Source organism: Neophocaena asiaeorientalis, unplaced genomic scaffold (assembly GCF_003031525.2).
Source record: "Neophocaena asiaeorientalis asiaeorientalis breed wild unplaced genomic scaffold, Neophocaena_asiaeorientalis_V1.1 scaffold469, whole genome shotgun sequence".
Lineage (NCBI taxonomy): Eukaryota > Metazoa > Chordata > Mammalia > Artiodactyla > Phocoenidae > Neophocaena > Neophocaena asiaeorientalis.
In genome coordinates, this window is record NW_020172691.1 from 638,015 (window position 1) to 662,871 (window position 24,857).

At 54.2% G+C, this 24,857-nt stretch overlaps 1 protein-coding gene across 2 annotated transcripts in view; it reads left to right on the forward strand.

Moving 5' to 3' along the window:
• Positions 1 to 3,656: 3,656 nt before the first annotated feature.
• TJP3 (tight junction protein 3) overlaps positions 3,657 to 24,857 on the forward strand; it is a 29,749-nt gene continuing 8,548 nt past the window's right edge. The window contains exons 1-11 of one of the 2 annotated variants that reach the window (XM_024740134.1): positions 3,657 to 3,867; positions 16,120 to 16,176; positions 16,292 to 16,401; positions 17,133 to 17,235; positions 17,479 to 17,827; positions 19,528 to 19,631; positions 20,688 to 20,847; positions 21,125 to 21,233; positions 23,490 to 23,548; positions 23,788 to 23,854; positions 24,003 to 24,159. In XM_024740134.1, the coding sequence (XP_024595902.1) occupies positions 16,129 to 16,176; positions 16,292 to 16,401; positions 17,133 to 17,235; positions 17,479 to 17,827; positions 19,528 to 19,631; positions 20,688 to 20,847; positions 21,125 to 21,233; positions 23,490 to 23,548; positions 23,788 to 23,854; positions 24,003 to 24,159 (1,266 nt within the window). In that variant the 5' untranslated portion in view covers positions 3,657 to 3,867; positions 16,120 to 16,128. Of the gene's footprint in view, positions 3,868 to 11,994; positions 12,174 to 16,119; positions 16,177 to 16,291; positions 16,402 to 17,132; positions 17,236 to 17,478; positions 17,828 to 19,527; positions 19,632 to 20,687; positions 20,848 to 21,124; positions 21,234 to 23,489; positions 23,549 to 23,787; positions 23,855 to 24,002; positions 24,160 to 24,857 lie in introns of those variants that run through there. The other variant, XM_024740133.1, reaches the window with a different exon arrangement.

Genomic DNA, 24,857 nt, shown 5'->3' on the forward strand with positions numbered 1-24,857 from the left:
ATTACAGTTAAAAATTATCATCATATTAAAAATAAAATTTATATTACATATGCTTATGTTTGATATAAGTAATAGTTACGTAATAATAAGAAACAAATTTTTATCATTATGCACAATATACAAATTGTATGTGATATTGTCATGATACATTAACGTGACTATTAAACAAACAGTAATATGGTATTATAATAAGTAATGTTAATATGTAACGTAAAAATATTATTTATGATATATAACGTAGTAAAATTTAGTTATATGTAACAATAACATCCTTAAGTGCCAAGCTTAGTGCTAAAGCCTTTATATGCAATATCTCCATAAGTTAAGGACCTGCTTTTCATTTCCTTTTTTTTTAACTACTACCATATTCCCAATACCTAACACAGAACATTACACCTAGAAGACAATTTGATCAACCAGATGAGAACTATTATCATCCCCATTTTACACGTGAGAAAACAGGAGCCCAGAAAGCTGAAGCCACGTATTTGGAATCACACAAAGGACCGTGTTGTGAAGCATCCCCTTTACTTATTGTATTAAGAATAATAATATTATTTAAGTCTAATGGTGAACTCACCAACGATATGGTTAGGCAGTCATTCATTCTGAGGTCATGGTTTGGGGAGTAATAAATGTTGCTATTAGTAGTCTTATTCATTATTAATGATTTCTGCTGGGAGGCAGGTGGGGGAGTCCAGACGTTCAGCTGGTGTGGGTGAAGCTGGGCTGTTTTCACCCAGGCCTGTCCGACTCCAGACACGTGATCCCTCTTCATTGTCAGGGTGCTGGTGAGGTCAGCGGGAGGCCGACAAGGTTGGGCTTAGGGGTGCTTGGTGATGGGATAAGGGGCAATCAGCAAGATGGAGCAGGCCTCGGTCCGACCCAGGGCTTAGAAAGATGCTCCTGAAATGTTCTCCATCAAAACAAGGAGACAAATCAAGAAAAAGGAAGACACAGAGAACAGGACCCAGGATGAGGTGGAGGGATCCCCTAGGTTAGCTGTGTCCTGTTAGAATTGAGCCTACCCAGAGAGGAGGAGTCAAACAGCTCCAGGGAATCAACAGATGATGGATAAACACAATGTGGTCCATTCATACAACGGGATATGATCCCGCCTTAAAAAGAAGGGAATTCTGACGCACGCTGCAACGTGCATGAACCTGGAGGACGTGATGCTCAGTGTGAGAATCCAGACACAGAAGGACAAGTACTGTCTGATCCCACTCACATGAGGTCCCTAGAGGACTCAAATCCATAGAGACAGGAAGTAGATGGTGGGGACCACGGGGTGGGGGAGGGGCTGGGGAGTCAGTGTTTCCTGGGGAGAGAGCTTCAGTTTGGGAAGATGAGAAAGTTCTGGAGATGGGTGGAGAGGATGGATGCACGGCAATGAGAATGTGCTTAATGCCACTGAGCTGTGCACTTAAATACGGTTAAGACGGTAAATTTTATGTTATGTGTATTTTGCCACCATTTTTAAAAAAGGCTCCAGAAGTTCTCTGGACACGCGCCATGGATAGAACTCCTGATTCATTTTGAATCTGTCTCCAGAGAAGATCTACATCAGTGATCCTCAAAGCGAGGTGCCTGGACTTGCCCCCATCAGCATCAACCAGGAGCTTGTTAGAAATGTAGGTTCTCGGGCCCCAGCCCAGCCCTCCTGCATCAGAAACTCTGGGGGCGGGGACCCACAGTCTGTCTTTCAATGAGCCTCCCAAGGCAATTCGGATGCCTGATAGAGTTTGAGAACCACTGGCTCAGACAACTGGGAATGGAGAGGAGGGGCCTCTCCATGGATCCCGTGGCGCAGCGGCTTTTGCTCCGCCGGCTTCATCCCCCCCAAGTGCCTGCTCGATATTCCCATTTTGCAGGATGGAAAACTGAGGCTGTCCAGCTGGGGCTGGTTGCCTGGTTTCGGGCGCCCCCTCGTGGCTATTGCTGTCAGCACTGGGTCCTGCAGGTAAGAGGGACTTTATGAGTCTTCCACCCCTCCCCATATTCCATTAATTCATTCCACAAATATTTATTGGGCACCTACTGTATACCAGGCACTGTTCTAGGCCAGGAGGATACACGAATAAGCAGGACCAAATCCCCGACCTCAGTGAAGAGACATCTAGGGAATTCCCTGGTGATCCCGTGGTTAGGACTCCACGTTCTCACTGCCGAGGGCCCGATCCCTGGTTGGGAACTAAAATCCCACAAGCTGGGCTTCCCTGGTGGCGCAGTGGCTGAGAGTCCGCCTGCCGATGTAGGGGACGCGGGTTCGTGCCCCGGTCTGGGAAGATCCCACATGCCGCGGAGCGGCTGGGCCCGTGAGCCATGGCTGCTGAGCCTGCGCGTCCGGAGCCTGTGCCCCGCAACGGGAGAGGTCACAACAGTGAGAGGCCCGCCTACCGCAAAAAAAATAAAATAAATAAAATAAAATAAAATCCCACAAGCTGCATGGCGCGGCCAAAAAAAAAGAGAGAGAGAGAGACATCTAGAAGACAAACAAACAAGCAAACAAGACACAAGGCATTTCAGCTGCTAACAAATACTTTGAAACTAATACAGATGTGATACAATGGCAACAGAATGTGACTGCAAAAGGCTCCACAGCTAATACGCTCCTATTCCAGTGTTTTCTGATAGAACTACAAGGCAAGCCCATTTCAGTTTAACTTTTTAAATGTCATTTAAAATTTTCTAGCAACCACATTTGAAAAACTTAAAAAACCAAAAGCAGGCGAGATAACTTTTAACACTATATTTCATTGAACGCAATACATTCAAAACTATTATCATTTCTACAGGGAATCGATAGGTAAGACCGATGAGCTATTTTACATGCTTTTCTGCACAGCTGCTCTTCCAAATCCGATGTGTATTTTACCTGCATGTCATTCATTCAGACCAGCCACCTGTGGGTCGCAGCTGGAAGGTGCAACTCTACTGTGTGCCCAACAGAGTTCTCAGCACTTTATGGACAGACAGTCATTCACTTTACTGTAGGAAACAACCCTAGGAGCAGACACCAGTGTTGTTCCCATTTTTAAATTTTATTTTAGTTTTCATTTTATTATTATTATTATTTTCATATATTTTTTGGGCCACGCCGCACGGCATGTGGAATCTTAGTTCCCCAACGAGGGGTCGAACCTGTGACCCCAATACTGGAAGTGAGGAGTCTTAACCCCCGGACAGCCAGGGACGTCCCCGTTGTTCCCATTTTTTTAGGTAAGGAAACTGGGGGGCCGGTGACTTGCCCAAAGCTGCCCAGCTGGGAAGTGATAGAAAATTCTCAGTGTAGGAATCCGGCCGGTCACTTGGTGGCACAGAAGCAGAATTTGAGCTCAGATCTGTGGGGATGGAAGGAGCAGCCCTGCCACAAGCGGTGGGATGCTGTGCCAGCTGGAAGGCAAGGGGAGCAGTGAGGGGATGGGGGGCAGGGATGCGCCATTCATTCATTCATCCTTGAATTTTTCCACAAATGTCTCCCAAGGACCTGCCACATGAGCCAGTCCCTTGCTGATGCCAAGGGCTCAGCGGTGGCCAGTGCAAGCAGGGCGGGACTGGGCGTCCCTGGCCTCTGGGCCAGCAGGGGTTAAGGTCAGCTGCTCCCACGTGAGAGCACCTTGCAACAGAGCCACACACCCAACCAGGTCTCTCTCACTCTCGCTGGTTTGCCTGTGCCTGTCGCCCTGCTGGTTCCACCTGGCACGGGACCGGCTAGCCTGTGGCCACCACAGGGAGGCAAGTTGGGCAAACAGGTGGGGAGACCAGAGCTCAAGCCTCGGGTCCCCTCCCCGCCCCTGATGCCAGGCGGAAGCCCAGGACCTAGCTCCTGTTGCCTGCCCAGAGGCCACCCAGCCTCCTAGACAGGTGAGTTCCCCACCCCGATCTGCCCACCATCCCGAAGCAACTGTCCAGACTGGGTTCCCCACTGTGGGGTCCTGGGCCCCCTGTTACCTCCCCCCACCACCAGGCTCCCCGGAAAGCAGGAAACTGACACTGCTGTGTGGGCATTTGACATAGTTTCTAAGGGATTATCTGGCTAGCAGTTACTGCCCCTGGCAGCCTGCCCAGGATGCCATAGCCACAGACTTCAGAGGGTCATTGTTGGCCCCGGCTGTTGCAGGGGGGCTGAGGGGGCACAGACTGGCCTCTGATCCCCCAAACTGAGGAGGGGAGGCTGGCGGGGAGATGGCAGGTGAGGCAGCCTGGCACCTGCTTGGTATCTGGGCCTCCTGGTACTTCTTAAGAGGCCCCCAAGTTTTCAGACAATTGCATCTCATCTCTGTCCCCTCTCCAGGTGCTGGAGCGGGAGGAACGGGGGGTTCTGGGGAGGCTTATCTTGATTTCTTCTCTGGGTGAAATCTCCCAGCGGAGAAGTGCAGGAAGGGGCGGATGGATGGTTGTCACAACAGTCTGCAGAGCTGACTGTGGGCAAGGAGCCAGAATGGTCTCCGGGCAAAGGAAGCTTAGACCCAGGAGAAGACAGGGATCCAGTGGCAAGAGCTTTTTCTGGGTCATTTGCTCCCAAAAAGTGCAGGACAAAGAGAACTTCCCAGCCAGCCAAGTGTCTGATTGCACCTCAAGGCCTCAAGGCTCTTTGTCTGGGCCCAAGAGGGCCCTCTGGGGCTCCGGAGGCATGAGCGTCCCAGTTGCAGGGTATAGAGCCGGCCTGGCATTTGGGGTCACTCCCGGAAAGCAGAGCTGCTTAAGATCTGGGTTCTGTGGGGTTGGGAGGGGGGACATCTCGACTGTCAGATCCCACCCTGCCTGGGTTTGGAGAGAAAAACCCATGGAGTCAAATAGAGCTGGCTTCAGTTTTCCACTCTGTAAACTGGGTATAATGAGCCACCACGTCGCAGAGCTGCTGAGAACAGCATATGATAGAGCAAATAATAGATTCCCAGTCATGCAGGGGTCAAGGTAAACTGTCCCACCCCAAATCAGAACTCAGAATGCCAAGCCAGTGGCAATGTCCCATCGCCTTCCTGTTTCGCGGAGGTTGAACCCGGGCTCAGGGAGGGGTAGCCACTTGCCCTGGGCTGCAGAGTAAAGTAGGGCTGTCAGCCTGATAGGAGTCAAATTGCAGAGAGTGGGGAGGTCTGGGGGCTGCCTATGCCCCCAGCCAATACCCCAGTTTCAGCACCTGTAAGAGTCCTGCCTCCCCGGCTCAGGGCTTCTGTGTGGCCCCAGTTCTGGGGAAAGTCCACCTCGGGAGTCTGGGTTCCTGTTCTTCCACCTCGGGTCTGGCCTGGCGCCAGGGGAGCTGTGTTTGCTCAGGGTGGAGCCTGACACCCTTTGGAATGGGCTGAGGTTAGTGGGGAACATGACTGGGGGGGGGCAGGGGTGCCCAGGGAATGAACCTGCATTTATGGAGCACCTACTGTGTGTCGAGTGCTGTTCTGGGGCTTGAGGATTCAGGGGTGATCAAGAGAAACAAAGATCCCTGCTCTTGTGGGGCTTGTGGTTTGGTGGAGGAAGGCAGGCAAGAAACAAGAGACACAATAAGGAAGTAAATTGTATCCTAAATTGTATCCTGGGTTAGAGGATGGTCAGCCTTACAGGAAAAAAAAAAAAAAAAGTGAAAGACGTACAGGGATAGGAGTAAAACAGGCAGGGGGGTGTTTTACAGTCTTAAGTAGAAAGATTAGGGGAGAATTCATTGAGAAGGCGACATCTGAACAAAGACTTGAAAGAAGTGAGTAGTTGGGGGAGGGGCATTGCAGGCAGAGCACACAGCCCGTGCAAAGGCCCTGGGGCAGTACCATGCCTGTCGAGCTGGAGGAACCGCTAAGAGGCCTGTGTGTCTGGAGCAGAGTGAGTGCGGGGGAGAGAGGCAGGAGGCGAGGGCAGGGAGGGGACGGGGCAGGTCGTGCAGTCTGGAGGGCTGTGGGCAGAGGGGCCTGACTCAGGTGCTCACAGGCGCCCTCTGGTGGCTGCTTCGGGGAGGACAGACTGTGGGCGATGAGGGTGTAACCAGGGACCTGGATGGAGGGGACTGAACTGGTCCAGGTGGGAGAGGATGCGGTGGACCAGGTGGGGGCTCAGAAGTGAGGAGAAGTGGGCGGATTCTGGACAGATTTGGGGAGAACCAACAGCATTTGCTGACTACGAAAGACAGAGTTCAGGATGATTAGGAAGAAAAGTGGAAAGAATGCTCTGGGACTTGAAGATGGTAACAGGTAAGATGGAGTAGTTGGGAATCTCCTCAGGGAGGAGCCTTGGATGCTAGAGTGAAGGCTTTAGGTGTAATGGAGTTAAGGGATCTTTTTTTTTTTTTTTTAAATGTAAAGCATGACTCTATACTAATATAAAACAAACAGGTGCTTTATGAGTTTACCTAACTCATTAATTAATATGAGAACCAGCAAGATTTTACAGATTGTTTAAAGGAGAGAATATTGGGACTTCCCTGGTGGCGCAGCAGTTAAGAATCCGCCTGCCAATGCAGGGGACATGGGTTCGAGCCCTGGTCCCTGGCCCGGGAAGATCCCACATGCCGCGGAGCAACTAAGCCCGTGCGCCACAACTACTGAGCCCACGTGCCACAACTACTGAAGCACGCGCGCCTAGAGCCCGTGCTCCGCAGCAAGAGAAGCCACCGCAATGAGAAGCCCTCACACCGCAACAAAGAGTAGCCCCCGCTCGCCGCGACTAGAGAAAGCCCATGCTCAGCAACGAGGACCCAACGCCGCGATAAATAAATAAATATTTTTAAAAAGGAGAGAATATTAAGAAAGAACACACACACAGGCAATCAATGCTGAAATGAATTTACAAATAGTTGTAAAGGTGGTCAACATCCACAGGGAAATAATCAGTGGTCTCCACGGGACAAAATTCATTTGTATTTCTATGGACAAGAATCCTTTGAGATACCACCAGTTTCTTATAATTTACAGAGTTGTAAAATAGTTCGAAGACCATAAGAAGCACGGATAACTAAAGAGGATACCCAGAGCCTGGCATTGATCAGATGCTCAATAAATATCCTTGACCGAATGCTAGGGAGCTATGGAGTATTCTTGAGCTAAAGCCACAGCTTGTTAAATACGCGCTCATTGCTGAGACTGTTCGTTTACTTTTTGGTTTTGGGATCTTAGTTCCCTGACCAGGAATGGAACCCACGCCCCCTGCCGTGGAAGTGCGGAGTCTTAACCACTGGACCGCCAGGAAAGTCCCGACTTATTTGTTGAATGTCTGCTCTCCATGCTGGTCTGTGAGCTCTACCTCTCCAGTGACCTAGGCTCCCAGAACAGTGCCTGGTATGCAGTAGGCACTCTATAAATGAATTAATAGCTCATGGGGAACCACCTAAGATTCTGAACAGAATAGAAAGACCAGTGCTGTGTGCTTTAGCAGGACAGATTCCCGCTGTGGCAGGCCCAGCCTCAAGGCAGATAAAGGTGGGGTCTCAGGGGACCTTTCATGGGGTGTGGTGGGGGGAGCTGGTGTGGGTACAGGTGCAGAGGTCAGACTGAAACCAGGGATGGTGAGGAAGGTGTCAGGGGCCTGGGTTCTTCCCCCAGCCATTGCACACAACGATGGAAGCTCGAAATAGACAATTTTGCAGGCGGTCCCCATCCAGCTCTGGAGAACACCATAACTCCCTTTCACTTTTTCCCAGTGGGGGTTTGTCTCCCTCCTTCTGGCCTGAGTGGAGGAACTTCAAGGCACCCAGGCAAACCTTTCTGTGCACCTGCTACGTGCCAGCTGCTTTAATTTGTGAACCTTCGCGATCATAGCGCTCAGAGTCGGAACTAGGTCCCATTATACAGATGAGGAAACTGAGGCAGGAAGCAGAGGGGCTGGGATTCTCACCAGGCACTGCTCTGCCCCCTGCCGTGGAGCTTCCTTCTAGGGCTTCCTCCCACCTAGGGGGTGGGGGGGGGTGGGTGACACCCTCTGTGAGCCCCCTCCAGCCGCCCCCAGAAGGGTCGTTCACCCCTCCTCGCTTTCCCCTCCCTCCAACATCAAAGTACTCGCCCTAAGGTGCCCCGGGACCCGCATGGTGCCTACCGCTGGGCCATTCCTCAGTGCTGTGCTCATTAGCAAGCCCACCCCACCCAGAAACTGCCCTTCCTCCTGCGCCCTCTGGCTGAACCCATAACTCCAGTCCAGGCATGAGGAAAGCATCAGACAAACCCCAAATGAGGGGCATCGTAGAAAATCCCTGACCCGTCTCCTCCAGGTGGAAAAGGTCAGGGAACGAGGGGAGCGGAGCCCGAGAAGACGTGATCACACAGACGTGAACACACTGTGGGATACTGGATGGGCTCCTGGTGCAGATTTCACACTAGTAAAACCTGAATACAGCGTGGAGTTTAGTTAATAGTGAGGATGTTTCGTTAATAGCGAGGATGTGGCTTCTTAGTTTTGGCAAATATACCGTGGTGGTCACGTAAGATGTTAACGTTGAGAGAAACTGTGTGAGAAACATAGGCGGACTCTCTGGATTATATCTACAACTTTTCTGTCAATTTAAAACTAGTCCAAAATAAAATGTTTCTTTTGTTTTTTGGCCACGCTGTGTGGCTTGTGGGATCTAAGTTCCCCGACCACGAATTGAACCTGGGCCCCCTGCAGTGGAAGCTCAGAGTCCTAACCACTGGACCGCCAGGGAAGTCCTCAAAATAAAATGTTTATTTAAAACATTTTTTTTTCAGGGCCTCTGGGTTTGGAGTCACTGCTCCTCCAGCTCCCGCCTACGGCCCCCAGTCTGTCCTCTCGGCAGTGACCACCAGAGTGCGCCTGTGAGCCCCGAGTCAGGCCCCACCCCTCCTCTGCCCACAACCCTCCAGGGTCCCACCTCCCTGGAGGTAAAAACCCAAGTCCTCCCCGCAGCCCACAGGGACCTGCAGGACCTGCCCCGTCCCCTCCCTGCCCTCCCCTCCTCCCTCTCTCCTCCTCGCTCACTCTGCTCCAGACACACGGGCCTCCTCGCTGTTCCTCCTACACGCCAGGCATAGTCCTGCCCAAGGACCTTTGCACCAGCTCTCCCATGGCGCCTCCCTCACCTCCTTCAGGTCTAGCTGTTACTTCTGCCCAGATACCTCTCACTTAGGTCACTCCTATTAATCTCAGTACCACCTCCTCAGAGAAGCCCTCCCAGAGCCCCCAGCCCAGGTTGTGCCTCTGTACCTATGCTCTCAGAAATCTAGGTTGGACTTGTTATTTCTGTTACGTGATGATCTGATTATTGTCTATCTCCCCTGAGGACCCTTGGCTTCCTTTAGGGCCAAGGGACTGAGTCTGCGTCAGTGCTGGGTATACACAGTGGGCCATCAGTAAACCTCGAGTGAATGAGCCAGCACCCAGCCAGGCTGCAGAGCTGCTTCATTCTTGGGCTCTAGTCAGACCTGTTAGGCCACAGATAAGACCTCAGCCTCCTGCAGCCCCGCAAAGCAGCCTACACCAGGGAGACCCCAAGCTCCCAGCGTGAACGAACCCCCCAGGCTCCCACCCCTCCTGGCGGCCACGACCCACTGGGAGACCTCAACCCAGTCCCTACCCCCTTTGGGCCTCAGTTTCCCTGTAGGTGCTCAGAGGGGGCAGAGGAAGATCATCCCACAGGTTTCTCTGAATCCTCCCTTCCCCCACCGCTTCCGGCCATGCGCACACTGCTCCCTCCTGGTTGTAGTTGGCACTGCAATTTCAGACGGGAATTCCGTCCCCCATCACTTCTCCTTTCTGTACTTGGCGCATAGCAGGGGCTTGCAGTATTTTTGTTGAGTGAATGACTGAATAGGTGGGAAAATGAATGCATGAATGACACCGCCTCTGGCCTGTGAGGCAGCAGTGGACGCACCCTTCTCCAAAGCCCTGCATTTGAGCACAGCGTTATCCGATGGGTACTAGGGAGACACTGAGTGTTCTTTTTTTGAAATTTATTTATTTACTTATTTTTGGCCGCGTTGGGTCTTCGTTGCTGCCCGGGGGCTTTCTCTAGTTGCGGTGAACGGGGGCTTCTCTTGCTGTGGAGCACGCGCTCCAGGCGTGCAGGCTTCAGTAGTTGAAGCACGCAGGCTTCAGTAGTTGTGGCTCCCTGGCTCTAGAGCACAGGCTCAGTAGTTGTGGCACTCGGGCTTAGTTGCTCCGAGGCATGTGGGATCTTCCTGGTCCAGGGCTCAAACCCGTGTTCCCTGCATTGGCAGGAGGATTCTTAACCACTGCGCCACCAGGGAAGTCCCAGTGAGTGTTCCTGAGCAGGGCATGAATATGTGAGGTGGCTGGAGGAAGACCATGTGTCTTGTGGTGGTTGCCCCCCTTCTTAGAGCGGTTTAAAGTGGGGTTTCTCTACCTCAGCACTATTGGCTTTTGGGGCCCAACCGTTCCCTGGGGTGTCAGGCTGGGGGATGGGGGGCAAATTACCCTACAGTGAGAAGCACGGGTATAGACTGAGCAGTGTGGGGTCAAAGAGAGCCAAATCCAGGGCCAAATCCAGCTCTCCTAGTTGGGGTTGCCACTCGACCTATCTGGCCTCAGTTTTCTCAGCTGCAAAATGGTCACGTGGATATCTGTGTAACAGTGGCTGGAGCAAAGCAAACACTCCATGAGCATGAACCAGCTTATTTGTCTGATTTTGCCAGACCTACATCCAATCAGTAACTCCTCCCCAGTCCTCCCCAGTAATCGCAGCCACGAACCCCTGCATGCACGTGGCAGTGGGGAACTTATTTATGTTTTGTCCTATGAGTCATTAAAGCAAATACACGTCTATTAAGAAAATATTTGACTTTCTTCTACCTAAAATCATGCTGTGTGCCACCTGCTGGTGACCCAAGGTCATGTCGGGAAAGACTGAGCTTTCCCCTTTAGCCAAGAGGTTCCAAGCAGGTCCTTAGAAGGGGGCTTCTGCAAATATTTATTGCCTTGGGGACCTTTGGGGACCCTTGAGGGGTTGATTCTGGCTAACTGGGGTCTCCAGGCTAGGTTTTGGGGGATAACTGCAGTGGGGAGTGGTGAGAGATCAACTTTGGGGGCCTCAAAGATTTTGATTATATTCTGTCTTGTACACTTGGCAAACTCTTATCCAACCCTAAAAACCCTAGTGGCAATACCCCCTCCTCCAGGAACACTTCCCTGATCCTCCATTTTCCCCTCTGCCTCCCCGCTTCCCACAGTCTGGAGTTCCTCTCTGCCCAGTCTTGACTGGATGAGGCTGGGAAGGGGTGTCTATGCCCAGATTTGCCCCTTCAACCTTGGCCTGAGATGGGGCACAGGAACGGCTGGGCCTCAAGGTCTATTTTTTTTAAGCACAAAGGAATGTGTGGGTGGGGCCGATGGTGGCTCCACCCATCCAGGTGACTTCCTCCCTCCCTCACCCCCAGGTAGAGGGTTTCCAGCTCTCGTCCTGTAGTTCCTAGATGGCTCCTGAGGGTGAGGCTGGGTGCGGAGAAAGAATCCTGACCTTAACTCAGAGGAACCTAAAGAATTTCCTCCGCCCTCGCCGCCCCGCCCTCCCCAGCTGGGGACCCAGCCAGGTGCTAGGTGTGAAGACAGGCGGGTACCACTGGATTCGGGGCAGGCCCAGAGGCGGCCGCTGTGCGCCTTCAGAGAGTCCATGCCCCTGGCCTCCCTGGGCCTCCGTTTTCTCTCTCTAAAATAGGGTAAACCTCCCGAAGATGGGGGTGACCCGAGAAAGACCAGCCCTATGCTCCTGAGGTCTCTGACCCTTGACTAGCTCCTAATCCAAGAGGTCTCCCTACTGAATTTCAACATGTAGAGTTTTTCTCGGATGTTAAACTTTCCGAAGCGCAGGCTCCGTTCCGAACGCGGCTGTAATCCCTTCCGGGTCTTCCTTGCAGCCTTGCCTGGCTGGTCTCCAGCCCCGCCGCTGGCTAGTGCGCAGCTGGGCGGAAAACCCGGCCTGGAATTCCCACCCCTGGGCCTGGATCCTGTGTTGGGAGGAGAAGGGGGGACGAAGGCTGCCTCGGCGGCGTCCCGAAGGCGTGTCGGGGCGGGGGCGGAGCCGGTAGGGGCCACGGAGGAGGAAGAGGTGCAGGTGCAGCCCCAGCGGCGGAGCGGGCTGGAGGAGGGCGAGAGCCGGGGACCTGCTTCGCCGCGACCGTCTCCAGCCTCCTCCCTCACGCCAGGGTGGGGGCCAATTGTTTCCAGGCCCCCTGGGGCAGAGGCACTGGACGACCCCCGGGTGGACTATGGCGGTGAGATTCCAGGCGAGTAGCCCGCCGAGGGCGGGAGGGAGAGGGGACCGAGCTGGGGTCAGGGCTGGGACCTGGATCCAGGACCCCAGATCACCCTCTGCCTAGGTAACAGATGGGGAAACTGAGGCCCAGAGGAATGTGGTGGCTAGCCCGAGGCTGCACGGGCAGAGGCGTCCGCGCCCACTGGCCTCCAAAGCGGCCTCCGGGAGCTTCCTCTGTCCTGGGTCTGCCTTCGCAGGTAGACCTGAGTTCAAATCCCATTTTTTTCTCCGTAACTTTGGGCCGCTGAATCCATGCGTCTCCGAACCTTATCTATAAAGTGGACGGTGGTCACTTTATAGAAGGGTGTAGGAAGGATTCCAGGACAAAAGTGTGTTGCAAAGCGCCTGGCACGTAGTAGGTGCCCGGTTTCCCGGGAGATCAGCGGAGTTAAGCTTGAGCACTAAGGGCGGAACCGTGAGCAGGGACTTCATTTGTGGGCGGGAGCGGCTTTGGCGAATGCGGCTAGGCTGCGGACGAGGGGATCCCCATTTATTGGGTGCCTACTGTATACAGATCCGTTCACTTGGGCGACCTGGTAGACATGGGCGTCGAGAGCCCCGTTTTGCACCGAGCAAGCCGACCGGGGTTGCGAGAGGGAATCCCTGTGGCTCTGTCTGGGGGGACTTCGCTCTCCAGGGCTGAAACTTGAATCGACTTTGTCACACCCACCCCGCTGGGTCTCAGGTCGGGCCCCAGAGGGGTAAACTGGCCTAGGCTGTTTACCTGGCTCGCCCCAGGCCGGACCGCCCGAGGCTCTAGGGCCGGGCAGTTCTGGTTCCCGCCGCCTCCTTCCCGGCAGCAAGGAACCGCTCCCAGAATCCAGTCCCCAGCTCGAGTATTTGTGACCAAGAGGTTGGAGTGGGGAGGGGGAGAGCGGACAGCAGCCTGGTAGCCAAGTGCCCGGGGCGGTGTGCCTTGGTAAGACCTTGTCCCTCTGGAGGCGTCTCCTCTCCGGTGTTTCTGTCCCGCGCGTGGCAGGGGGCGAGGACGAAGGCCTGGGCCCCGCCCCCTCGGAGCGCACCTCGACGGAGGCGGGGCTGAGGAGGCTAGGAACTCTGGACGTACCTGGTTGAGTTCCTGGCGGAATCAGCCTTTTATTCCACCATTCACGCATTCCTCAAACGCCCGCGTGCCTGGTCTTGTGGGGACAATGCTAGGGTCCCAGGGCCCCCAGCCCTACCCACTAGGAATCCCCTGACTAGAGGGATGTAGGGGAGACAGGTGGACTGGAACATCCCAGGCCCCAGTAATCAGAGACGTAAAATGTGTGTGTGGTGGGGGGCGGGGGGCTTTGAGGACTCATTTCCTGGAGGAAGAGACAGTGGCACTGGGGCTGTGAAGGATGAATAAGAGTTTGCCAGGGAGCGCAGCACGTGCAAAAGCCTGGAAAGGAGCTGATTGGAGGGCCCATCACCAACGTACCCAGAGAGACAGCCCTGCCCAGCCTTCACAGACCAAGAGGAAAGACCAGAAACTCACTAACTGATGATTAAACAGGATAATTTAAGATGGTTTTGGATGTCATGAATAAAACCTCATAAATTAAGTAGGGAGGGGTGGTAGGGTGCCAGGGAAGATTGGCTAGTCTAGTAGGGTCCCCTGGGGAGGTTGCGTTTGAGCTGAGACCTGAGTGTCCGGGGCAGCTGTGTGCATCCTGGGAGGGTAACCAGCCACAGGGCACTGCCAGGGAAATGTTTGGAGGTGAACTAAGTTGAGGTGGGATGTGGCGTTAGGCGTGACCCCATGGGTCATGGAGAGTCCTGCAGTATCCATGGAGGCAAGCCTACACAAGCTGGGACAAGCCCCAGCCACCTGTGCCTGCCCCCTTAGGGGCCCTGACTCCCTGTGAGCTGTTTCTTAAAATAAGGCCAAGAAATCAAAATTCTGGGAGGCCGTTTAATGACACTAAGCATAAAATCAAAGCAAGTGAAAAGATTCTGTTCTGAAAAATAAGTTCAGAAAGAAAAAAAAAAAGCAGAAGGATACTGTAGCCCGGTGGTTAAGATTAAAGGTATGGGATGGGCTGCCAAGGTTTGCGGAGCGCTGTGTGAGCTCCAGCAAGTTACTGAACCTCTCTGGGCTTCCCTTTCCTTCCCTGTAAGGCAGGAAGGCAGGAATAGGAGAAGTGCCATTTCTGAGGTCACTCAGGCGTAAATGAATGGGCACGTGTAATGCGCTTGCTGGCAGCGCACGGAATAGTGTTGCTTAGCAATATTATGCAGAGGAAGAAGGTCATTATTATTACTTCTCACAACAGCACTGTCATCTCTCCTAGAGGCTCCTTCTGCTATTCGTGCATGACTCCACGCCCGCTTCCCACACCTCAGCGCTGAAAGACGGGGCGGCGGGGGTGAGGGAGGTACCCATTTCACAGATGGGGAAGATGAGGCTGGGAGAGGCACCACCACAGCCAGCAAAGGGTAGACTGCAGGATTTGAGGCTCAGTTGAGAGAGCAGACCTGGCTCCCAGGGGTGTCCGTGAGGCCCTGCCCTTGGCTTTGTTTCCCTCTTCTCTGCCCCCTTCCTACCTCTGGGGAGCCTGGAATGCTGCTCTCCCGGGAACCTCTAAGAAAAGGCACCAGAACACATCACACCAGCGGAGGGCTCACAGGGAGTCCCCCGCTCTTGCAGTGCTGAGCTGGGCAACCAGGCTGGGGAGGGAGCGTCATTTCTACAAGGCCCCCAGGGTAGTGGGACAGCCCCGCAGAAGGTAAGGGATGGGTGGGGGCTGGCTTCCCGGAGGGCTCCACATCCCCCGCTTCTGCCAGCATCTCCCGGCTGAGTGACCTCTACTCCCGGAGCCTGTGATCTCATCTGTACCTTGGGCTTGAAAATAACAGAATTCATGCCCCACAGCCCCACCCTCCAGCCCCACCCTCAACTGCTCTGTTGTCTTGGCAAGTGACTTCCCCTCTCTGTGCCTGGCTTTCCTCTTCTGTGACGGGGCATAATAGAATGCCCCTTAGTGAGCAGATTAAATGAGATCTTACCTGTGAAGTGCTTGGCGCAAAGGAAGCACTTCATTCATTCATTCATTTCTTAGATAGTTAGAATCTCTCCTATGATCCAGGCACTCAGGATCAACTTTGAATGAGGCAGATAAAAATCTCTGACCTCTGAAGCCAATATTCTAGAGGAAGAAGGGCAGTGACCAGATTTTAAAAACCTCGAGAGTGTCAAGGGATCACAGGTTCTGTGAACGAGGAATCAGGGAAAGGAGGATAAACTGGTCTGTTGCGGGATGGCAAGCATTCCAGTTCCAGACAGGGTGGTTGGGAGAAGGAGGTGAGGGAGTGGGCCAGGTGCAGATCTGGGGGAAGAGAGATCCAGGCAGAGGAGATGGCTCGTGCGAAGGTCCTGGAGCAGGACCGGGCTTGGTGTGTGGGAGGAACATCGAGGAGCCCTGAGTGTCTGGAGCAGAGTGAGACCCTTGTGTCTGTAGGCCTTGCTAGATCCCCCCCACCACCACCACAAGGACTGAGCCAGACCTTCCAGAGGGACAGTGACAAGGACTAACATTTCCTCTGCTCCCACCACAGTATGGCACTATTAACATTTGGAGATGGGTCATTGTTTGTGGTGGGGTCTGACTGTGCATTACATGTAGGGGTTTGAGCAGCACCCCTGGCCCCCACCCCCTCGATGCCAGGAGCACCCCCCAATCATAACAACCACAGGTGTCCCCAGATACCACCCAGTGCCCTCTGGGAGAGGGGGTAGAATGGACCTGGATTGAGAACCACTGATTTAAGTCCATTTTGCAGATGAGAAAACTGAGATCTCAGGAGAGGTAGCAACTAACTCACAGACTTGGGCCATGAGAGTGTCAGAGCCAGGCTCCACACCCACCCAGGTATGGGGAGCCCTGATTGCTCTGATAGACCTCATGTCCACCTTCCCTGTCACCTCCCACCAGGTGCTGGACATGGAGGAGCTGACCATCTGGGAACAGCACACAGCCACGATCAGCAAGGTGAGGCCTCCCTCCCTCTGCGTGGGTGCTGATGGGAATGGTGGGTTGGTTCCTGCAGGACAGCCTTTGTCCCAGTGAGAAGCAAAATCACGTTCTGTCTCTCATCCCCCCTCAGGACCCCCGCCGAGGCTTCGGCATTGCAATATCTGGTGGCCGAGACCGGCCCGGTGGATCAGTGGTTGTGTCCGATGTGGTGCCCGGAGGACCAGCTGAGGGCCGGCTACAGTGAGTGTCAAGGCAGCTGGGTTCCGGCGGGGGTGGGGGTGGGGGGACACATCAAGAGGAGGGAACTGTGTGGGCCCAAACCAGGAGGCTCGAAAGTGCCTGGCGCCTTCCAGCTCTGTCAGTACGGGGCTTGGGGCTGGCAGAAGGACAGACAGTGACTAGCCCCCACTCTCCTCAAGGCACTGGTCCTCTGATGAGTTCTGGGGGTCATAGTGGCCCCAGGATGCTCCCGGAGCAAATATCCTGGAAACCTCTTTTTGGCTGGAGGGAGAGAGACCCAGTGTCCTGAGCCCTTGGGGATAGGAGGCTCCTGGGAGTTATGTTGGGAAAATGGTTCTGGGATCCAAGAGGCTGACGGGTGATATGGCTCAGCTCAGAATCAGCGACCAGCTTCAGAGAGAGAGAGTACGAAACGGACAGGGAGAGAAGGGGAGAAAAGCAGGAAGAGGGGGCCCGAGAGAAAGAAGTGAGGGGGTACAGGGACACCAGGTGTAATTGCAGCTTATGTTCTATGATTGCATTTCACTATGTGGGTTCTGCGATCAGCCCCATTTTACAGATGAGGAAACTGAGGCCCAGAAGGATAAATGTCTTCATGAGTCTAGGGACACCAGTAAATCAGAACCAGGCTTTGTACACATGGGGGTACCTTCCAGGGGCCCTCAGGGCAGGCCTGGGGAGAGGGGCTCCTGGGTGTTGTCTCCTCCCTGAGATCCGGCCTCCTCCCTCAGGACAGGGGACCACATCGTCATGGTGAATGGGGTCTCCATGGAGAGTGTCACCTCCACCTTCGCCATTCAGATACTCAAGACCTGCACAAAAGTGGCCAACATTGTGAGTGGGGGCTCAGTGGGAGAGGCAGCCCCTGGCTGAACCCCACTTCTCCTGGTCCTGTTGCCCATGGGCAGTATGAGTATAAGCTTCCCCAAGCAAGTGGAATCTTGTTTCCATTCACAGCTTGGATGTTAAGGCCCAGAGGGACCAGAGTCCCCCAGGGTTCCCCAGGGTCCGCCATGGGATGGGGCAAAGCCTTGAGCTGCCCCCTGCCACCCCGACCATTTCTGCCTGCCCTAACAGACAGTGAAGCGTCCCCGGAAAGTCCAGCTGCCCGCCACCAAGGCCACCTCTGGCCTGGGACACCAGGACTCAGATGAGGACGATGGGCCGCGGCGCTTGGACGAGGCTGACCACGGCCAGGGCTATGAGGGTGACACGTCCAGCGGCTCTGGCCACTCCTGGGGCGAGCGCTCCCGCCGGCCAAGGACAGGTCGCCGGAGCCAGGCCAGCAGCCATGGGCGCAGGAGCCCGAGCGGCGGCTCCGAGGCCAACGGGCTGGCCCTAGTGTCTGGCTTCAAGCGGCTGCCGCGGCAGGACGTGCGCATGCGGCCCGTGAAGTCCGTGCTGGTGCGGAGGAGAGACAGCGACGGTGAGCGTGGGGGCCACGTTGTCGACAGTGGGGCTTGGCATCCCCGGGAACAGGCAGCACTGCTGCCCCAAAATCTGATCACATGTGGTGTGTGGTCAGCAGAATAATGGCCTCCAAAGATACCCACATCCTGGTCCCAGGACCTGTGGATGTGTCACCTCATAGGGCAGAGGGAACTTTGCAGGTGGGGTTAAATTAAGACCCCTGAGATGGGGATGACCCTGGATTCCCTGGGGGGCCTAGCGTCATCCCAGGGTCCTTATAAGAGGGAGGCGGGAGGGTCAGAGGCAGAGAGAGACGGGAGATGCTGCACTGCTGGCCGTGAGGATGCAGGAGGGGCCGCGAGCCAGGGGTGCGGCACCTCTAGAAGCTGGAAAAGGCGGGAACCGACGCTGCCCTGGAGCCTCCGGAAGGACCAGCCCTGTCCACACCTGGATTTTAGCCCCGTGAGGCCCATTTCAGACTATTCGATAAATTTGTGTTGTATTATAGCCATTACGTTTGTGGCAGTTTGGTACAGCAACGGGAAACTCACACATCATGACATCAGTAGACTGTCGAGGGATTAGTAGGTATAGAACAGTAGGGACGTGATCTCTCATTCCTGTCTTGAGTCAATGGCAGTATTGTGACCTTGGAATTCTGGTCATGATGCGACAAATGACACTGGGATATCTACCCCACATTGTAATTTTAATAATCCTGAAAACGCTCATCGTGATGTCACTGAGTATTGGGGTTGTGACCCCTAAGCCGCTTTGGTGATGTCATCAGGGTGTTGGGAAGGGGCAACCTGGGCTCTGCTCCTTCTCAGGTGCCTGCCGCTGACTGCTGCGCAATGATATCAGAATCCCTGCCCCAGGGCCTTTGCACGGGCTGTTCCCACCACCTGAAATGACCTTCCCAAGACTCCTGCAAGGGTTTGCTCCCTTGCTTCATCCAAGACCCAGCTCAGACGTCACCCCCTGAGAGAGGCCATCCCCCAACACCTGTCCCCAAACTGCCCCTCCGCGGCCACTCTCCCCACCTCCTGGCTTATGCTCTCTCTCTTTTTTTCTTTTAATACTTTTAATTTTTTTAATTAATTATTTATTTATTTAAAAAATGTATTTCTTTTTGGCTGCGTTGGGTCTTCGTTGCTGCGCGTGGGCTTTCTCTAGTTGAGGCGAGCAGGGGCTACTCTTCAGTGTGGTGCACGGGCTTCTCATTGCAGTGGCTTCTCTTGTTGCAGAGCACAGGCTCTAGGTGCGTGGGCTTCAGGAGTTGTGGCTCGCGGGCTCTAGAGCGCAGGCTCAGTAGTTGTGGCACACGGGCTTAGTTGCCCCGCAGCATGTGGGATCTTCCCGGACCAGGGTTAGAACTTGTGTCCCCTGCATTGGCAGGTGGATTCTTAACCACTGCACCACCAGGGAAGTCCCCCAGCTTTCTCTCTTCCCAGCGCTCAGCATCACCGGGTGCTTGTGTGTTCCACCTCCCCCAACTACAGGGGACCAGGTCTGCTTTGTCACCCGCCGACAGGCACATTTCAGGGGGAGAGTGCCCGCTGGAAAGGGGCAGCAGGCTGAAGCCTGCTGCCTCCCTGCACGACAGCAGCCTGGAAGGTGGGATGGTTGAGGGCAGGCGAGAAGGCTGAGGTCTGAGAGCCCCTGGCAGCCCAGAACCCAGGCCCTGCCTCAGTTTCCCTCCTCTTCCACGCACAGATTTCGGGGTCAAACTGGGCAGTCAGATCTTCATCAAGCACATCACAGAATCGGGCCTGGCTGCCCAGAACAGCAGGCTCCAGGAAGGAGACCTCATCCTACAGGTGAGCCCCTTCTTCCTGTCAGGGGGCAGGGAGACCGGGGCCAGAGGGTAACTGTTACCGAGGCATATGGCACAGTCAGCAAAGCTGGTTCTGAACCACTTGCCTCCTGCATTGTGGCCTGTTTCACAAAGGTTGGAGATGGCTACGCAGGATTTTCCCCCCTTCCCCCCATCTGCTGCAAATCCATTGCCAAATGTCGGTTTCTAGCACCCCCTTTGGGTTGTCTGTTTCTAGTATCCCCAGAATCACATGACGTGCTGGCTACAGCACTGATTCATGGGCCTGCCTTAGGTGCCTGGATGCTAGTGGTCCAGAGACCAGGCTTTGAGGAGCAGCTCTGCCTTAAGAGCTTGGTTTCCTTCTAGACTCCTCCCCTGAAAATCTGTTTCTAGTGATTCCTAGTGTTTGATATACAAATCATTTCTGGTTGATTGTTTCTAGAGCTTCCTCAGAGTTATCTGTTTCTAGTGACCCTGAAGAATTGTCTGTTTCTAGTAGTTTGGGGCTGACACTTGAAACAGAGCTAGGAGGTGGGGCTGGGGGGCTAGAAGGGTTACTGAAAACAGACATTCCCAAGAGAAAATGTTAGCAATGGATTCCTGGTGAGCGGAGATGACACTAAATTTCTCCTAGGAATTGTATGTTTCTAATCAACTTCTAGATGTCTGTTTCTAGTACCTCCCAGAGATTGTCTGTTTCTAGTATCTACATATTTACTCCCTCTCCCCCAATTAGAGTTGTTTCTAATATCTGTTCCCAGTGTCTCCTGAGAAATTTCCCCCTCTGGGGAAATGAGAGTCAATCCATTTTTAATTTTTCCCTAGCGCCCCCCCCACCCCTCTTAGAAAATTGTCTGTTTCTAGAATTCTTCTGGAGGTCAGTTATTGGCATAGTCTCCTCTCACGGCAGGAATGCAGTTCTATCATTTTCTGTTGAGAATGTCTGTTTTTAGTAACCCCTGAGGGTTGTGTGTTTCTAGTCCCCCTCACCAAGGTATCTGTTTCTAGTATCCCCTATCTCTCACGAACTTGCTTCCTCCTTCCTGATCCCTTTTAGATCAACGGGGTGTCCAGTGAGAATCTGTCACTGAGTGACACACGGCAACTGATCGAGAAGTCGGAAGGGAAACTGACTCTGCTGGTGCTCAGGGACCGGGGCCAGTTCCTGGTGAATATCCCTCCGGCCGTCAGCGACAGCGACAGCTCCCTTCTGGAGGGTGAGGGGCCAAGAGGCCAGCCCTGGGAGGTTCAAATGGAGGGCCAGGGAGGCAGGCTGTGCCAGGCAGGACCAAGCAGGAGTTGGGAAGCCTGGCCCTGAGAGGCTCAGAGAGGGACAGAAACTTGCCCAAGGCCACACAGCAAGTTAGGGCTGGAGGCCCTCAGCTGAGCCTGACTCTGATCTGGGCCCCTTTGCTTAGAGGGGCCTGATGTGCCCCTCTGTGAAATGGCAGCCTGGAAGGCGTGCCCGTGGCTGAGACACGCTTTCCCCCGCAGACATCTCAGACCTCGGGTCAGAACTGTCTCAGGCGCCACCATCCCATGTACCACCGCCACCCCAGCATGGGCAGCGGAGTCCGGACGCCAGCCGAACCAGCTCCCCCATGTATGTAACCTCATCGGCTAGAATGGCCAAGTGGGATGGGAACATGGGCCTGTCTTTTCCAACATGGGGTAGCCTTGAGGGTGCAGTCATGGCAGCCTGCCTGGAAGAGGCCTCTCCTTCCACACACAGTCCTTCTTGCCTCCTTATTGTGGCTCAGGGTTCTCGGTCCTGGGAGAACCAGATATGGACGGACTTAAAGCAGAAGGGATAACAGAATTTTACAACAAGGCCTAGAAGACTTCAAAATGCATAAGCCCTGTCACCGAGCAAGGCTTTTAGAGAGTTCTCTTGGGAGTGAAATAGCCACAGCTGTGTGCAGGGATTAGAGCATGCTTATTCGTTATGATGATGTTTATAAAAGGGACAGAGTGGCAGTTACTTTGTTAGTCTCCTGGGGCTGCAGTAACCAAGTGCCACAAACTGGTCGGCTTAGAACCACAGAAATTTATGGTCTCAAAGCCCTGGAGACTGGAGACTCAAGTCACGGTGTCAGGGCCACACTGTCTCTCAGGGCTCTTAGGGGGAAATCTGTTCCAGGCCCTTCTCCTAGCTTCTGGTAGCCTCCAGCATTCCTTGGCTTCCAGGTGGCCGTCTCCCCGCTGTGTGTCTTCATGTCATCTTCCCCCATGTATGTGTCTCTTTGTCCGGATGTCCCCTTTTTATAAGGACACCAGTCAGACTGGATTAGCCACCGCCCCCACCCCAGTATGACCTCAAGTTCACTAATCACATCGTGATGACCCTGTTCCCAAATGAGGTCCCATTCTGAGATCCTGGGGGTTAGGACTACAACAGGTGAATTTTGAGGGTACACAATTCAACGCCTTAAAAAACATGATTGCACAACACTTGGGGATTAGGTAACGGGCACCTCATTTAAGCCTGCAGTCCCCTGTGAAGTAGGGGGTTGTATCTGTTATCTACAGCCGCATAACAAATGACCCCCAAACCTGGCCGCTTGAGATAATGGTAAACATGTATTACCTCACTGTTGCTGAGAGTCAGGAATTGGGGACGGCTTAGCTGGGTGGTTCTGGTTCATGGTCTCATGAGGTTACAGTCAAGACGTGGTCTAGGGCTGTGGGCTTTTGGGAGTGGATGATCCCCTTCTAAGCTCCCTTGCATGGCTGTTGGCAGGAGAACCAGGAGGTGGGGGTCATTGCGGTCCATTTTAGAGGCCAGAGGAGGGCCCACGCCAAGGCCCCAGATCTTAACTTCACCACTAATTAGGGCTTGGCATTGTGTATGGTGAATGAACCGGATTGCAGAATGACACGGGGCAGCATCTCAAGTGGTTTGGGGGACTCTTGTGTGATCTTCCCGGGGATTCCATGGGCACACAGAAGGATCTGTGGACAGACAGCTCCAAGTAGCTTGATGTGTTTCTCCGATGCAGACCCTGTACTCTTTGAACCTGCCCCGTAAGACCTGGGCTGGGGGTACATCATTCTCAAGTGTCTTTCCCCACCCCCAGTCACTCAGCACTGGGGGTTCATAGGCTGTATGTCGGAAATGCTAACATATGGCCTGATCTTGATTTTCTTTCAGAAGTCTATATTTCCTCACCGTTTCTTTGAAAGCATCTGAAAGATCTGGAAAGTAACTCTTCTGTGCTAACAGTGGGTTGATTTTTCAGGGAACTTTCTTTCCGTCCTGTGCTTTAACTCTGTGTTAGTCTGCTCAGGCTGTTAACAAAACACCATAGGCAGGAGGCCGGAAGTCCATGGCCAGGGTGCTGGCATGGCCGGTTCCTAGTGAAGGCTTCTTCCTGGCCCATGGACGGCCTCCTTCCTGCTGTGTGTTCCCACGGTGGAGAGCGTGATCTCTGGTGTCTTTTATAAGGACACTAATCCCGTCATGGGGGCCCCACCCTCATGACCTCATGTAAACCTGGTCACTTCCAAAGGCCCGCCTCCTAAGACCATCCCACTGGGGGTTAGGACTTCAGCATATGAATTTGGGGGGACACAGACATTGTGTCAAGAGCACCTTCTATAACTTTTCACTAATATTAAAACAGTAAACATGACTGTCACAGGCTCACCTCATTTTGAGGCCTTGACTCGACTCAGCCATCCCAGGGCTCGGAGGAGGAAACTCGGGCTCAGAGAGGGGAAGCAGAGGGCCGGAGGTCACACAGCTGCAGAGGGGCAGGACCAGGATTAGAACCCGAGTGCCGATAAATTAAAATTCTTCTAAAAATTGCTGCTCAACATCCCCCCACCCCCACCTCACCCCAAATCTGTTCCCCACCAGGGAGAGCCCCCAGCTTCGGCAGGAAGGTTCAGTGGATTCTAGGACGGCGTCAGAACCAGGTGAGCAGAGGGTGGTGACTCTGAGCACCCCTCCTCTGATTTTTCTGATCGCAGCCAATGAGGCTCTACCGAGCAGAGTGGGGAAGGTGGGCACAGACGTAAGAGGCCAGGGACAGTTCCCTGGGAAGAAGCGGGGGGCTGGGGGCTGCACTCCAAGAGGCAGGGACACCCCCCAGCAAAGGTTTGGTGGCTGGATCAGTCTGTGCTCGGGGGGGAAAAAACTGGCTGTTCCCTTTCAGACTCCCCGCGGCGAAGGAGCTGTGATATGCACAGCGTGCCTAGCGGTCAGAGCGTGGAGGACCACGGGTATGCGCTCCAGGACAGAGCCCCCCAGCTGAGAACCCGCACACCCGGGCTGCCTCCTGCTTCCCATCACCTGCCTTCTCGCACCAGCATGGGGGTGGGGCTCTCCCATCCTCGGCCTGATGCCGACTGTCTCTGCCTCACTGCTCAGGTACAGCCCCGCCTCGCGGGTGGTCCGCTTCCTCAAGGGCGCAAATATTGGGCTGCGGCTGGCCGGAGGCAATGACGTGGGCATCTTCGTGTCCGGGGTTCAGGCGGGCAGCCCGGCAGATGGGCAGGGCATCCAGGAGGGAGATGAGATTCTGCAGGTGAGCGGGGGAGGCTGGTGGTGGGCCTGCTGGGTGGTACCCGAGTCTGTTACTGCTTGTGTGTCCTCCCCCGGGGACCCCCTGGGGACTGGCAAGACCCCCAGAGACATTCAAACATTTTAAGGGCTTCCCAGCCTGGGGCATGACCTTGATGATTGGGTCATGACCTTGTGCATGTCACATCCTTGTTGTCAGTGTCATGACCTCGATGTCCAGCTCACGACCTTTCCCAGGTCACTGCCTCGTTATCGATATCACAGTCTCCTTGTTTGTGTCACTGAGTTGACCGTGTCCTGACCATGTTGCCTGGGCCGCACCCTTGATCCCTGCGTCCATCCACAGGCCCTTTCTGTGCCACCTCCAGTCTCCCGTGTCCGGGTCGTGGCCTTATCCAGGTCGCGCCTTCGTGGTGTGTCTTTACCTCCATGATAATCAGTGTCTGTGACCTGCTGTCCGGGTCTGTATATTGTGTCCCTGTCACGACCGCATGTCTGTCTTGACTCTTTCAAGTATCACAAAATTCTCACCAGTGTCCTGGTCCTGTCACAGCTGTGACCCCTCATTCCCATGTCTCGATGTTGACAACCCACAGAGCCTCGGTTATGCCTGTACCGATTGCATTCCCTGTATCCTGGTTTCTGGGCCAGACCTTCACGTGTGTGTGTGTGTGTGTGTGTGTGTGTGTGTGTGTGTGTGTG